General features: G+C 37.2%; 1 protein-coding gene across 3 annotated transcripts in view; it reads left to right on the forward strand.

Moving 5' to 3' along the window:
* AHI1 (Abelson helper integration site 1) overlaps nucleotides 1–15,777 on the forward strand; it is a 97,404-nt gene that overhangs the window by 74,851 nt on the left and 6,776 nt on the right. For 2 of the 3 annotated variants that reach the window (XM_010574651.1, XM_010574652.1), the window contains 3 exons: nucleotides 1,768–1,833; nucleotides 4,148–4,310; nucleotides 5,799–5,902. In XM_010574651.1, the coding sequence (XP_010572953.1) occupies nucleotides 1,768–1,833; nucleotides 4,148–4,310; nucleotides 5,799–5,902 (333 nt within the window). Of the gene's footprint in view, nucleotides 1–1,767; nucleotides 1,834–4,147; nucleotides 4,311–5,740; nucleotides 5,903–15,777 lie in introns of those variants that run through there. The other variant, XM_010574653.1, reaches the window with a different exon arrangement.

Here is a 15,777-nt window from a genome sequence, read left to right on the forward strand (position 1 = left end):
AGTCTTAGGATGACTCATGGATTTTAGCTTGTTATTTCCAAACAGCTCACTCTCTTCTAGCTCTTCTTATATTGAGCGTTTGAGAGCGCATAAATACTTTATTAAAAAGAGAGAGACACAGATTGAGACACAATAATGGGGCAATATGAGTACCTGAACTAGATACCTAAATAATACTGCTCATAACTTTGATGAATCATTTTTGAGCAACAGGAGGCACTCCCACCCCACAGGCTAAGCACACTGCTTGCACAGTTCTCTTGACCTTGAGAATGGAAAATGAGAATTAGCTGAAATCTGTAAGGCAGTGCTAACTACCAGTAGACCACTGAACAAGCCACGTACTCTGAACTGCAGCTCCGCCAGTCTTTGTTCAAAATTTGTTTGTCAAATCAGGCAGTTACACCTTCCCACCCCCCCAACCCCCGTGTGTGTGTGTGTACATAATTATTCAGAACTCTTTAGGTGGTAGGCTTAGATGTTCTTCTGGTAGATGATAAGAACTGAGTGCAACTGTTTGCTTTTATACTGTGTTCATCTGTATGTACTGCATGTGTAACTACTGTAGCAATACTGAAACAATCTGGAGACTGGATGGAACCTCTGTGTTCAGGATAGTTAGTGATTTCTTTCCATATATGATAAGCCTAGCTAAGTTAGGAAAACAACATTGAGGGCAAGAATCTCTGTTCCAGAGAATGCCATTTACTCTGCTGAGGATTGCAGTAATGAAGTTCCTTGGATCACCCTAATTAAAAACAAACAAACAAACAAAAACCCAGCAGAAAATAAAAGGAGCAATACATTTTAGATACGTTTTAAAAAAAGAAGAGAAAGAAGTTCATGCAAAAGACATTTAAAGGAGGGGCTGTAAAGTATGAAAAAGGTGAAGTATGTTGGATAGAAGTTCTCAGATATAAATGTTGTTTATAATGTGGTACAATCTGTTATGGGTGGAAATGTTGTTTACCGTACAAAGCTCACATTTGATTCTTCTTTTCTAAAATATTTTAATTGCTGTGTAGTATTTCTATTCTGTATTGTAGTTTGTATCCTTTGACGCACACAAAATTTAGGTAGGGGGAACTGGTTTCCCCTTTGTGAAAATAGGCTATTGAAAAAAATTAACACTAGAAAGGACTTCTATCTCTTCCTTTGTTCTAATTTGTTGTTCCTCTGATAATTTTCAGAATTTTCCCATTTTAAATCTTCTTCCAACTGAAGAATTCTATTGTTAGACAGAAATCAAATTTTATAGGTACAGGCACATCATCATAATTATTGCATTATATACCTGCTATTCCTTTGACTTCATTGGAAATCTGAAGAGTAAGTGGTAAAGATAGAACAATTAGAATTAAGTGGAAAGTATTGGTTATTAAGACCAACCTGAAATTCTCCATTATATGAAAGTGTCATCTTTTGAATACTGGTTCAGAGGTGAAGTTCACTGCAGTAACTTCTTAAACATCTACCGTAGTATTTGCAATGCAAACAAGCTTAGACTGCATAGTCATCAACCCTCTGTCTTCCCCCATGTTGACTTTAGTGTAGTGTACATACTTGAAAAACTTAGTATCTTCTTCTAAATATCTACATAGTCAATATTACTCAGTGTTGCTTAACATCACTTCTGCTTTTTCTTTTTTAAAAAAAACATTTTATTACAGATAATTCTTACTGTTTTACAGTAGACATGAAAATACTCAAAATTATAGTTTATCAAAATACTTCATATTAAAGTTTTAAAATAATTTCTTCTTCTAGAACAATGACTGCCTGACTGCACTGGGGGTGAGAGGAGGAAGCAGTTGTCCACTCGGGCAAGAGACAGTAAGTATTATGTAATTTTTTTCAGTGTCTTCTATACCTGTTACACTGTATCTGTGCTTTTGAAAGCACATTCTTTTTTTTTTAGCATGATCCCAAGGCTTTTTGTGCTATCCTAGATTTTGTAGTTCTTACAAACATGTTTACAACCGGCATAACCACTTTACTACTTTTTTTTATATCGCTCTTGAAAAATAATTTTGTAAAATTCTGATTAATATAGATTTCTTTTGCTTGAACTTGGACCCAGACAGAACTTAACAAATGTCTGAATGTCACACCAGAAGAAATTCTCTTGCTTTGGGCATAATTGTGTTTTACATTCTTCTTGGGTCCTGAGGTGCACCTCCTGTATCCCCTTATGGTCATTTTCTGATCATATGTTTCCAGAGAATATAATGGCAGTTTCCACATTTCGTTTAAGTTGTCAGGCTTGCTAAACCGGTTGTATTACAGGACACATTGGTATTTTATTTTTTTATTTCTGGGACACCAGACAGTGGGACTTGCTTGATTGGTTTGAACTGTTTGTTGGCAGTGTTTCCATGTTCCTGAATTTTTGTAATTTTTTCCAAAAAACATTTACACCAGAACTGTCTTACAAAAGACACTGCAAAAGGAAGTATTTGTTGCTCTGCCTTTCATTGTCTTTCATGCTGCCAAGTAATTAGTGTTACATTCCTTTTCTTTTATTTTAACCTTAAGTGACCTCATGATTTTCATAGTACTATTGCTAAGGAAACCATTGTCACTTAACTGCAGTGGGCACTGTTAGAGCACCCCTTACTGGATATGATCATGCAAGCTTCCAGTCCTATACTGTTTGTCTATGGTGCTTATTAGTGTGTTTTAGTTTGGTTCTGTTCTATAGTTCATATTTCTGTATTGTCAACATCACCTGTAATTATTGTATTAGCTTTCCTAATGGAGGGAGGAGAGTTATGATAAAGGATGTTTTATTGTTTAGCTTCTTTATGTAAATTCAGGATTACTGAATGCATATTTAGATAAATTTCCCGTCTACTGAGAACTATGCTGATACTAATTCTTTGATGCTGACCACCTCACAAGTTACCACATAGAATTTACAATGGTAGAATCATTTCCATCTTTTCCCATTCATAACTGCTTTAATCTGTTTAACTGGTGACATGACATTATGAAGATACAACTGACATTGGCTGTATTTTTACACACATAACTCACAGGTGAACTTACTCAAAATAGAAATACAAATATCAAAAGCACTGTGCAGTTCAGCAGTCTTAGGATTTTAATGCATGCATTAGTAATAAAAAAGGGAAGTTTTTTTTCTCCAAATCCCTGTCTTCATAACTTTGCTGTCTCCTTCAATCCCCTATAACCTCCCATCGCTCCTAACAATCCCCGTTTCTGACCTCTTTACTTACAATTTCATAGAGGAATCTAAGGTGAAGATTGTATGTAGAGAAGCAGTGTTCTTTGTGTAAAATAGGTCATAATTTTGCTCTTCACTTATGATGAGGGAAGTGAGCAATTCCCTTATTCCTTCAGTTCACTTGTTTTCTTTTCGGTCTTTTCTGCTCTGAATTCATCGGGACAGATTTTTGTTCATAGGGCATAGGAAATAAATAAGAAATTATACTTGATATTTTCATATTCAAGGTAGAAAGCAGGCTTCTGGTAATGTATTCTATGTAGTATGCGTGGTGCTGACCACGCTTAAAACTTTTTTCCAGAAAAGTATAGACGCACTGTATTTCACTGGCAAATGGATTTATTATGTGAAATGGAATATAAATGTATTTTTGGCAGATATTTATAAAATAGTATATGCAAATCCTTATTTCTAAACAGCAAAAAAATGAAGTGGAGTGATCAAAGCAAAACTTTGCAATGATATTTTTGTACTAAATTTTTCCTTCGGTAAAACTGTCATACTATTGAAGTATTTATTCGAACACATATGCTTCATGAGCACACACAGAATGGGATCTGAAGGTAGTGTAACAATTCTGAGAAAGTGAATGTATGAAGTTTTTTTTTTCCTTTTGCTTCACAAGTAAATTGCTTATAAAACTAACAGCTGCTGTTTTGAAGCTAATCTTAGTGAATTGAATGTTCTTAACCATTTCTACAATCCCACAGTCCTTTATCTTGCCTCTCCTGCTGCTTTCCCACCACCCCTGATCCCATTAGCAAAACTTGAGACAGCCTCAGCTTTTACCAAAGTGCAGCTTTGGTTTCAGCTGCTTTTCTGCAAGAGGAAGTGAATGTTGCGCTTTTTTCTCTGTGGCATGGTTGTGATAAAGCTGTGGTGCTCTTATCTCTCTTTTAGGTAGTGGCTCTTTATGACTACACAGCGCATCGATCAGATGAGCTAACCATCCATCGCAGTGACATTATCCAAGTGTTATACAAAGATAATGATAACTGGTGGTTTGGCAGCTTAGCAAATGGACAGCAAGGCTATTTTCCAGCTAATTATGTGGCTGGTGAAAGTAAGTTTACTGCTGTCTTCCTGGTATACCGGTGTGGGTTTAACTGATGGTCCAAGATTTTACCATGCAGTACTGCTTGTTGTTCTGAAGATACACATTTATGTAGCACACAGATGGCATAATGATGACTTACTGCAATGCAGAAATTGTATAAAGTTAGCTAACCACTTAGCAAGTTGACATACCTGACTTAGGAAGGTATTGGGATGTAGTTAAACATTCCAGCTTATATAGTACTGGCTTAATTATCATTCAACTGGGTTGATTCTTTATCTCTTCTTACATATAACCACCTGGTTCATGCCCTACCTTGGCAATGTTTTAGGACACATCAAAGCATTTCACAGACATCTTAGGTTTTTCTTAGGCAACCTCTGTTAGATGTAATCAGCTACTTGTGTAAAAACTCTTGAATTTCCCCCTACTCTAATGGAGAATGTTCAGTTCCCAACTAAGTGGATTTCAGTATGAAGTTTTAAAAGAACAGTAATGGTTAAATGTCATATCTGAGCATTGAATTTGCTACCAGGTCCTTGTCATAAGTTTTGATTAAACTAATACAAACCTAAATGAATCTGAACAAATAATATAATAAGCATCCTACTGAGTCAACTGATGTAAAGATGCTCAGTGTCCTGACAGTTGTTAGTATTCAGCTTATGGATGTAGTGTGTGGTTGCATGCCACAAGAAATAAATTTGCCTTCCTAAACTATCAAACTATCAGTTATACTGGTGTTTGGAAATCTTTTAACCCAACATTTCTCAAGATGTTTTCCCCCACTTTCTAGTTCCTCCCTCTGTCTTTCAAGTGAGGTCTAGTATTTATGCCTCTTTCCTAAAAAAAAAAAACATGGACATAACACTGTGCTAACTTGATGATGGTAATTAAAGTTAGCTTAACTACTGCCCTTCCCCTTTGTCCTCCCCTTGCACATCCTGTGCATTTTCTCCTTCCTTTCTTCCTTGCAAAATAAGCCAGAGAGCAGTCTGTAGGAAGTCTTCAGTGATGGCCAATTGTTCCTAAAAAAACAAAACAAAATTTTTGAGGGGATTGTCCAAGTTGTGCAAACTGTGCAAAAAAAAAAAACCCCTGGTATATAATTTGTTATTTCACTTGGTGACCATCTTATTATTGAATCAAAAGAAATGCATATGATACTTAACAAATGTATCAGCTGCATTGCTATCAGTATAGACTTTGTTCTTAGTCATGTAAATGTTTGATTGTTTTTATTTTACATAATTACCTATATAAATTACCTATATATAAATCAAACTTAAATCTAAGCTTACTGATATAAATAAAAGTTAATGGGCAAATTTTGATAAATTCTCATACAAAGTTTGGCTTCAAACATTTTTCACTTGTTTCAGTCCACATCCTGGTTTTAGCTATATTATAATGTCATGTTTGTTCACATAAAATAGATACTTCCATAATTCTTTCATGGCTCTCATAATGGTGAATTATGGATCCTGTTTTCAGAAGAATATGAAGAACAACCTTCAGGATTAGTGCCAGATTCTACTCCTCTCCTACCTGAAGGACCAACAGAAGCAGAGGAACGTTCTCCAACACTAAGACATAAGGTAATAATTTGAGAAGGAAGGATTCTGTAAGTATTGGTGGAGTATATCTTTTGTGTGCCAGGTGGACTGTATTAATTTTAGATCCTTTTTGGAAAAATTTCTTATGTGTAGACCTCATTCCAGGCAAGCAGCTAGATTTTCAGCAGATGTCTAACGTTTGTCTCGTGTGGAACCAGCTGTTCCATCATGTGGCAATTAAATATTCTGCCTTACATCATTGTAATGAGTGGTGAATCTCCCACTGACTCCAAGATTTACAGAAGTGTCTCTCACAGCTACCTGATGTAAATGACAGTTGAAGAAACAACATGGATTTGTCAAAACCTGACATACTGTAGGGCAGTTGACTGTCATTCTTGGAATATGCACTGCCCACAGATTCTTCACATTTTCTGCCATGAAATTTCCTTATCTATTGGGTTGCTTAGAAAAAAGCTATACTGTTTTTCTCTCTAGAGGTTTTCAGTCCATGTGATAATATCCTAATTAAAGATATACATTGTGATCATAAAGCCTTATTACCAGACCAGGAGATATGCTGCATCTAAATGTGCTTACTTGTCAATGGATGTTTCTGTTTAAAAGCTGCTGATGGTTCTCTGATGTGAATGACTGCACCTATCCTGTAGGTTTCTCAGGAGAGTGGACTATAGAGACTTCATAGTTTGAAGGAACAAAGGAAAGAAAGGCTTTTGTCTTGACTATACCTAATATCTCTCCACTCCCACTGTATACTTATTGAGTTGCATTGCATATGGCATTATGTTGTTGTTTACGTATCACATACTATATGGTACGCAGAGGCTGCATTCCTGTATCTGTGATTTCAGTTAGCAGTCAGAATACAGTATATACAGAGGACAAAGAAACAGCAGCTAGTTTTTAGTCAAGGAAAAAAATAGGGGCTTGATTCTTACTTCATTTTTTTCAGCTCTGTAGAGATACTGCTATGTGCAAAGCAGGCCAAATGACTCTCACTTCTCCAGACAAAGAGATTAGAAACTTTGCATAACTTATGTTCCCCTTCTGTGAAGTAAGGCTGATGATTGTCTTAAAACATGGGAAACTTCATAAGCAAAAAAAAGTGATAGAAGTTAGTTCAATAACTGTTTGGATTTAAGAATTTTTTTATTCCAAAAGGTTTGTATCCTTCTTAAGTGTGCTTTCCACAACTATTCATTTAGTAAAATGGTACTAACATAACTACTTTAAAAGTGACTTTTGTTCAGATTTCTTTCAAATTGCTTGACTTTTCCATGTACTTTTCTAAAATTGAATCTAATATTCTGCATCTGATTTGCAAGACTCAAAACTTACGCTGTGTTGCTTAGTTACAATTTTTTCTTTTTTCAGATGATTTATCTAATCTTTGCTGCATAATATATATTGCAATGTTCAAGATTAAAACACTCAAAGCTACTTCTATTAACCTTTTTTGTGTAGCTTTTGTTTTTAATAGGTGAATAGAGAGAGGTAGCATTTAATAAATTATTGAGTACACATTACTCACTTGGCAGTCTTGTTGAAGCCAGCTGTCTTGTTGAAGCCAACTGCTATAAATCGAATTACTAAGTGTTTTGTTTCTAACTATACTTGAAAAATGGAATTAATTACTACAGCGAGTACTAATAATTAATCTGAAGTATCTTTTACTTCTTTGTGGCTGAGAAACTCATACCCAAACCATTGTCCATGAAAGACAAGGGTACATTACTTCCAGATACTCCTGTAAAGGCAGACTGGAACAAATATAAGAAAAATGACAACATTACTGGAAAGCATGAATATTTCTTTCATCTGTTGTCTACGTTGCTGGAGGCAACAAAAGTATCCCACAGGGAATATGTTGCTACACTCACCCAGTTTCAGTCATACCCAGAGCAGAGAAGGGAAAAGTGCTGAGGTACTTACTGTCACTGAAGACTTCATCATTTTTATCCACATCTTTTTTTCTGTTCTAATCTCATAGGAATCTAGTTGATTTACTGGATCAAAACACTTTTATGTGCACTAACTAATGTTACGGACATTTACAACCAGTATTCGTTATTCAGCTTTGTGAGAAGTAACATTTGATTAGTTTTGATTGCTTATGTTTTCTCAAGTGTCTAGAGCTGATATTCTTCTGATAATAGTTTTTGTATTACTAGTAGCACTTTTTTAGTAACAGTAATATTTCATCAAAATACTCTTTACTTGATTCTACTGGCACTTTGAATTAAAATGACTGCATATTAAATAATTAGTTGGAATTTTGTAGTATTCTATATAGTACATACAGATACTCAAAAGACATAATGAATGAAGTGTACAGTAACAGTCCAAAACCAAGCAACTATGTTGCTTTTTGTCTTGCATGGCATCCAGGGGCACTACAAAATCATAAAGAGTCCAGAGAAAAGTAATGAATCGTTTACAAGTCCTGGAAAAAATGGTATAAGAGGATATACTTACAAGATTAAATTAGCAAAGAATGAGCAATGAAGACAGTGTGTAAAATAGTACATAATGTAGAGGGGTGAATTGGATGTACTCTTTTTTCTTTTTTTTTTCCTTCTGCTGTTAAACAAGATCAGGGAACATTAAGCTGGAATAGAACACATCTAATATTGGTAGAAGAAAATTTTTGTTTATGCCATGCTTAGTTAACCTGGTGAACCTAGCTACTACAAGACACTATTAAACTTATGTGCTCAGGGTTTAATTTTTTTAGTAACACATTTTAGGCTGAGGTAATGACTGAGACTCCAAAAACATCTGAATGTCTGGGAAGCACAAATCTGACTGTTTTTTTTTTAATTTCAAGTTACATTAGCACGTATAAATCACCAAGAATATAGCGAGTTGAATCAAATGATGAATCAAATTTCTGTGTAAGACTTGCGATGCCTCGAAGTGTAATGGTTTTTCAAAAGCTGCAGAGTGCTGCATAGAAGAAACAAATTGTCATTCAGCTGTCTGTCTTAATGAAGGAAAGTTCTGTAGTACTTTGGCCTTAGGCAATACCAGATACTTCTGAGACAAAACTGCTAAGAAGACCACTGAGGGGGCTGATCGGTTATGGCAGTTCCTGTGTTGCAGCAGTGACACAGCAACTTTTCTTCCTATTCCTTTCACTTTTTTTTCAGTATAAGAGCTGATGAAAGGAAATGCCAATTTCTTTTACATGGGAAATAAGAAAAATCATTATTTTGTAATACTCTATTTTCTTTTTTTTGGCAGAAAATGAAGCTTTTTTTTTAATCCAGAAACATTTATTGAATTATTAAGTTGTTCCTTAAGTTGTTCCCACAAGCAGGAAAATATAACTGATTTCTTTGATTTTGTGTGTTCTTTGGCCACAAGCACATTTTCCCAAATACCTAGTTATACCCAGGTCTGCTATATCTATTGTTCTTTCTGGGGTTTTTTTGAGGAATACTTAAATATTTAGCTCTGTTAAGACTGCAAAACACAGTTACTGTGAATATCATCATAGCAGTTACTCGTGAGATTTTGCTACCATACGAGACTATATAGGACACTTAAAATATAGAAAACTACTATGGTTTTAATTACTGAGAATACCAGATAGTCTAATTAAAAGTAGTTTTCCAACTGCAGATATTATAAATGCATATCTAGCTAATCATCAGAATTTTATGATGAGTGAATAAAATGGAATCATTAACATTAGAAGAGGGTGTAGTACTCAAGATTCAATATTAATCTTTGCAAATAAAAAAAGTTGTAGTTCAAAGAACCTGCTTTCAAAACGCTTTCTACCATCAGCTTTGCATTCATAACATAATAATTTTATGCAAACCTTGTTTTCCTGCCTTATGAGTTACTTAACTCCTGAGCCACAAAATTAGGTCATAATCATCTTTAATTACAACATACATGTAAACTGCCAATAGAAATTTCATGGAGTGAGGTTCTCGCTGCAGTGGATGAAGAATCCCAGGAAATAGAGACAGACCTGTCATCTGGTTGCTCCAGTAAATGTGCTGTTTTCAGGTTCCTTAAGATGAAGGCAGAAAAGATAGGAATTCAGATAGGGTTGTATTAGAAACCAGAATTTGGGTTTTGCAAAATTTTGGCAAATCAGAGACATTTCAAAGTCAATAAGGTGTCTTCTCCCCCCCCACCCCCGAAATGTTCTGCTGTCTATAAAAATCTCATGAATATGTTTTATAATTTAAGATGGCCTACCACTCATTACATAAAATGCATCTAATTGGATTCTGAATCTTAAGTACTCAATTCTACATTATGTGAGAATAGTGGAAAGTAGTAATAGACAAAAACAAAACAGTAATTTAAAATTTCCATTAAAGGTGTAAGGAAATACTCTTTCTAGTATATTTATCTTTGAAAAATGATGTTAAGGTATAAAGCAGTGGTCATAAGCATGAAAAGAAAAGGGTTACCTTCAAGAACTACATTATTATTGCATGATTTGGATAATCTACCCAGAGATCATCAAAACTTGATTCCATGTATATTTAAACAAAGTTTGGGATTATCACTGTTCACATAAATAATTCATGTTCTCACTCCTCTTCCCCTAGAGTAGGTTGTTGTCAGACTTTCTGAATACTTAGCCTAGCATGTCTGAAACCAACCTGCCAAGCAATTGATGTTTTTCCCCTGGGCTTGAACACTTTCAATGTGGGTGTTTTTGTGGGCTCAGCGCTTATTTATTGGATCTAAAAATTAAAAAAATGTAGAAAACTTGCTCAAAAATATTTCCAAAAATACTAGCTAGACATTTTTCTATTAGTTTAATAAAAAACTTTTATTTTATAGTTTGTGCTGTTTCTATTTTCTCCTTTAATGGTGCCTTTCTTCAGGTTACTAGGGGACACATCAGTGACTGATAATCTTTTAGGAAGAGGAGAGACTAGGAAGATGTGATAATGTTAATTAAAGAATTAATATGATGGAACTCTTGCAGTGCATAGAGCTGAAGACTCTCAACACTTCATCAAACGTGTTCACTTTCAAGGTTCAGAGAGATTGCAGACCCACAAAAATGTGGTATTCAATTGAATTAGAATGTATTATAGTGAAGTTTATAATTCTGGGCTTCATTCATGCCTAATATGATTACAGATCTCTCTTTCTAAAGGCATTGACATCTGGGCTGAAAGAAACTATGCTTTTCTAGAATAGGTCAGCAAAGCTCCTGTGCGGTCTTCCACATAAACTGTTGAATAGGCATTATAAAATAGAGATGTCTTTGCAAATCCCACTTTTGAAATAGTAATTACTTTGATTATTCTTGAAGAAATCCTTCTTCTGAAGGAAATGTTAGTATGGTACTATCTACAGGGAATAGACCATTTTCCTTAAATGTTACCCGACATTAACATATTTCACCTTTTTAGTTCTGTAGTTTCCTATTTTTAGATATTCTGTTTTCCCTTTAAAATGCAGTTTGTACTGTTCAAGTTGAATTACTCTCTCTTAAGCATGTGTGGTGCTACTTTATTTGTAAGCTGGTAGCTTTCATTTTCAACTCCAAAACCACCTCTGTGGTTCCTAATGTGTTCTGTCTGAAAGAATGTTTGTGCCTGTGTCTATAGTATTATTTGAGTCATTGAAAGAAAAGGTATCTGGTTTTCCTATTGAGGAAAAAAAGAAAAGATGAAGTGACATCCATAGTCATTTGCTGTAGGTGACTGGTCTGTTTAAAGATAGGAAGAATCAGTCTGAGCCCCTGAACTGGTCAAGCAGACCCAAAAATACTATTGACGGACATTTAAATTATTAAGATAGCTCTCAGGAGCAAGATAACTTCTCTGTCCCCATTGTTTTCTCCTTAGGTCCTTATAGCTTCTTTCTGAACAGGACTGAACTATTTTTATGCAAATTTTAATGCAAAGTTGTAACCACAGATAAATTCCCAGAGGCCAAGACTTCAAGACTGAAAACAGCTTTTCTAAACTGTAGTGCTTCAGTCTGAAGTCTCTTGTCTCCACTCTTTTTCCTCTTTCTTTTGGTGTCCCTCAAATAATCATCTAGTTAATTTGATTTCTGAGATGCGGTATTTGTCAGTTTTGAGCCGTGACTACTGAACAGGCCTAGGATTTTGCAGTTTCAAAGAGTGGACAAGGCAAAGTCCTCTCTGCCTGTGGCTCTGACATTCATGGATGGAGAAGCTAGTGAGTGTTGGCTTAGTCCTAAACACTACAGTGGTTTAGCTGTTCTTTATGGGAAAGATAGAAATTCATGCCAATGTCTCTGTTGTATACAGAGCCACAGTTCTGCTAGATACTCACAGTTAAGTTAATACTGTTAGACTTAAGGGTTACAATATGGTGAATCTGATTTAGATAGACTTGTTCTTTAAAAACAGTAGAGAGGGGAGAAAAAGCAATTATAAGTTCATTTAAATAGGAAGGTCATGGCAAAAGAAATATATGTAATTCCACTAGCAAAGCTCCCTGCCAGTTGTTAATTTAATGGGGAAATATATTGTATTGGGTTTGCGTGGCAAGGTTTTGGTAGCAGGGTGGGGGGCTACAGAGGTGGCTTCTGTGAGAAGCTGCTAGAAGCTTTCCCCCTTGTCCAACAGAGCCAATGCCAGCCGGCTCCAAGACAGACCTGCCGCTGGCCAAGGCCGAGCCCGTCGGCGACGGTGGTAGCACCTCTGGGATAATGTATTTAAGAAGGGGAAAAAGAACCTGTGCAACATCACTGCAGCCAAAGAGAGGAGTGAGAATATGTGAGAGATACAGCCCTGCAGACACCCAGGTCAGTGCAGAAGGAGGGGGAGGAGGTGCTCCAGGCACCGGAGCAGAGATTTCCGCCACAGCCCATGGGGAAGACCATGGTGAGGCAGGCTGTCCCCCTGCAGCCCAAGGAAGTTAATGGTGGAGCAGATCTCCACCTGCAGCCTGGGGAGGACCCCACGCCAGAGCAGGAGGATGCCCAAAGGAGGCTGTGACCCTGTGGGAAGCCTGCGCTGCTGGAGCAGGCTCCTGGCAGGACCTGCAGATCTGTGGAGAGAGGAGCCCACACTAGAGCAGGTTTTCTGGCAGGACTTGTGACCCCACAGGGGACCCACGCTGGAGCAGTCTGTGCCTGAAGGACTGCAGCCCCTGGAAGGGACCCGTGCTGGAGCAGTTTGTGAAGAACTGCAGCCCGTGGGAAGGTCTCATGTTGGAGAAGTTCGTGGAGAACCGTCTCCCATGGGAGGGACCCCACGCTGGAGCAGGGAAAGAGTGTGAGGAGTCCTCCCCCTGAGGAGGAAGGAGCAGCAGAGCCAACGTGTGATGAACTGACTGCAACCTCCATTCCCTGTCCCCCTGTGCCACTGGCAGGGGAAGGAGGGAGAGAATCCAGGAGTAAAGTTAAGCCCAGGAAGGAGGGAGGGGTGGGGGGAAGGTGTTTTAAGATTTGATTTTATTTCTCATTACCCTGGTTTGATTGGTAATAAATTAATTTTCCCCAAGTCGAGTCTGTTTTGCCTGTGACAGTAATTGGTGAGTGATCTCTCCTTGTCCTTATCTTGACCCAGGAGTCTTTCATTATATTTTCTCTCCCCTGTCCAGTTGAGGAGGGGAGTGATAGAGCAGCTTTGGTGGGCACCTGGCACCCAGCCAGGGTCAACCCACCACATGTGTGGAGGGGTACAGAATAGCAGGAAAGAAAATGACGAGTGTGGCGTAGTATCACAGCATTTCTCCCAAACTTGATGTGTTAGAACAGTTTTGACAGGAGGCATCAACTTGTTCTGGGGAGTTAAGTACATTGCTATAAATCCTTTAACCGTGGACTGTGTAATAGAAAACAAAACACAGACTTAATACTGAGTTTAATGTCCACAAGACTCGTCTGAAAAAACATAGAGACATGTTCGTTCTTGCCTTCTGTGATCCCAACAAATCTTTAATTAGATCAAGTTCTGTAGAAACAGCTTCTGTGGGAGAGGGAGAGTTCCCCTGTGCAGAGTAGGCTATAGAGCAAGCACACTTACTTTCATGGCTTGAATCACCTAAATAGATTGCCTGCACCACTCTGTTCTCTCCATCTACTTAGTCTGCAGAGAACCATAGATGTAGACTTGGGATGAGACTTTGTCCCTTATATTTCCTTTAGATGACCTCTGCTTTGGGTTTTGCTATGAAGTGCGTTCTGATACATATGATTGTTTCTACAAGTTGCACAGGGATGGTTTAGTGCTTGGCTTACTGCTGTGAATTCTACAGCAGGGGTCAGGAACTGAAATGCTTTTGTGTATTTCGCCTTTGTTTTGCCTTGGTTGCCTCTTCTGTGGCAACACTGAGACAATATTAAATATCAAAAAATAGAGGCCAAATGAGCTGTAAAACAAGCAAGTCTTCTAGAAAAGGAAAGTACATATTTTATTACAATTTTTATTTTCACGATAGTAAACAAAGCAAAAGAAACTCCAGAAAATCTAAGCTTCTACAGTTGATATGAACTGATGTTCTCTCCTTCTGATGGGCTATATCTTTCAAAGAGTGGAGAATTAGAATATGGCAACAAAATTTAACGCCGTTAGTGGCACTATACAAAGGATCTTATATTTTGTACTCTGTTCAGTATTTGTTTTTGTGAACAGAAAAGTTCGAGATACTCATAATAATTATCTGACACAGTTTTTTTCTTTACAGCAGACAGAGCCCTAATAATTCTGTAATAATATTTAAGCACTGCAATCCAGATCAATTTAATAACTACCACTGTATCTCTTAAAATGCTAGGTTTGCTGAATCTTGGTACAGAACAGTGACAATAGTGCAAAGCTGTTTGGAGCTTCCTGTGAGATCTGCCCATGCATAACAAGAGGTCGAGAGGTTTAGAAATGGGGAAAGAAGAGATCAACAGACTCTTCAGCCCCTCCATACTCCAGAATTCTGTAGCTTGCTCCTTACATTAGCATGTCCTTGATGTATTCTCAGTCTCAAAGTGTTACCACTACCTCCTTAGCCACATACCTCCTGCCTGTTTTCCCAGCCTCTGCTCACTCATTCGCTGTGCTCCTCCTGCTGCATCATCCACTTGTTGCACCAGCTCCTGCACTGCCTTCTTGCATCTGCTGCTGACCCCACTTGTTCCTTCAGTACTGCAACTGCTTACTCACATCACTGGGATGGGAAAAGTAGTTCAACGAGTGAGCTGAGGGACACAAAGGTATATGGGATAGGGAAAAGAAGGTGGTGGCAGTGAGATCTGCTTCAAAAAGATCTAGTATCTAGTTCCTGCCTCATTACATACTTGAAAATTTGTAGGTAAGAAAGGTATCATACTTGAACTGTACTCTGAAGAATTGGGAGTCTGCCTACAGCCCCTGGGAATTCTCATTAGTTGCCGTGTCAGGTGAACACAACTATTCCAAGATAGTCTCTAATTGTGTGCTTTTCTTTCCTTGGTACCTATACTGAAATGCTGTGGTGGAATAAATGAAAGCCTATGTGATGAGTAGTTTTTTAGAACAGATCATAAGAACCTTTGGTTAGGCAGCTTAATTTAGTGGATACTTTAATCTTCTAACTGTAAAACAAGGATAGTTTTCTGGGTTTAGGTGTCTGTAAGTATTAAAAAACTTAGTCTATTTTTTATAAGAGATGTCAGTTCTGTAGTGGCACTTAAAGGAATTCTACCAAACTGTGCTTTGGAAAGGTCCGTATTTGATTATAGTATTAGTACAATGTTGAGATTCTGTTGTATTTACTCAAAAAGGAGGATAAAAAAACCTAGTTCAACATCATTCGCATAGGATTTTCAGAAAAAGATTTTGTTTTGATTGCAAGTGAAATGAAGTCATGATTGTGTATGGCAAGGAACCGTGAGGTTATGAATGCTGAAGGAAGTATTAATTACTTAGAGTCATTCCTTCTACAGCACTCCCTTGTATTTTC

This window comes from Haliaeetus leucocephalus, unplaced genomic scaffold (assembly GCF_000737465.1).
Source record: "Haliaeetus leucocephalus isolate CR32 unplaced genomic scaffold, Haliaeetus_leucocephalus-4.0 Scaffold450, whole genome shotgun sequence".
Classification (NCBI taxonomy): Eukaryota; Metazoa; Chordata; class Aves; order Accipitriformes; family Accipitridae; genus Haliaeetus; species Haliaeetus leucocephalus.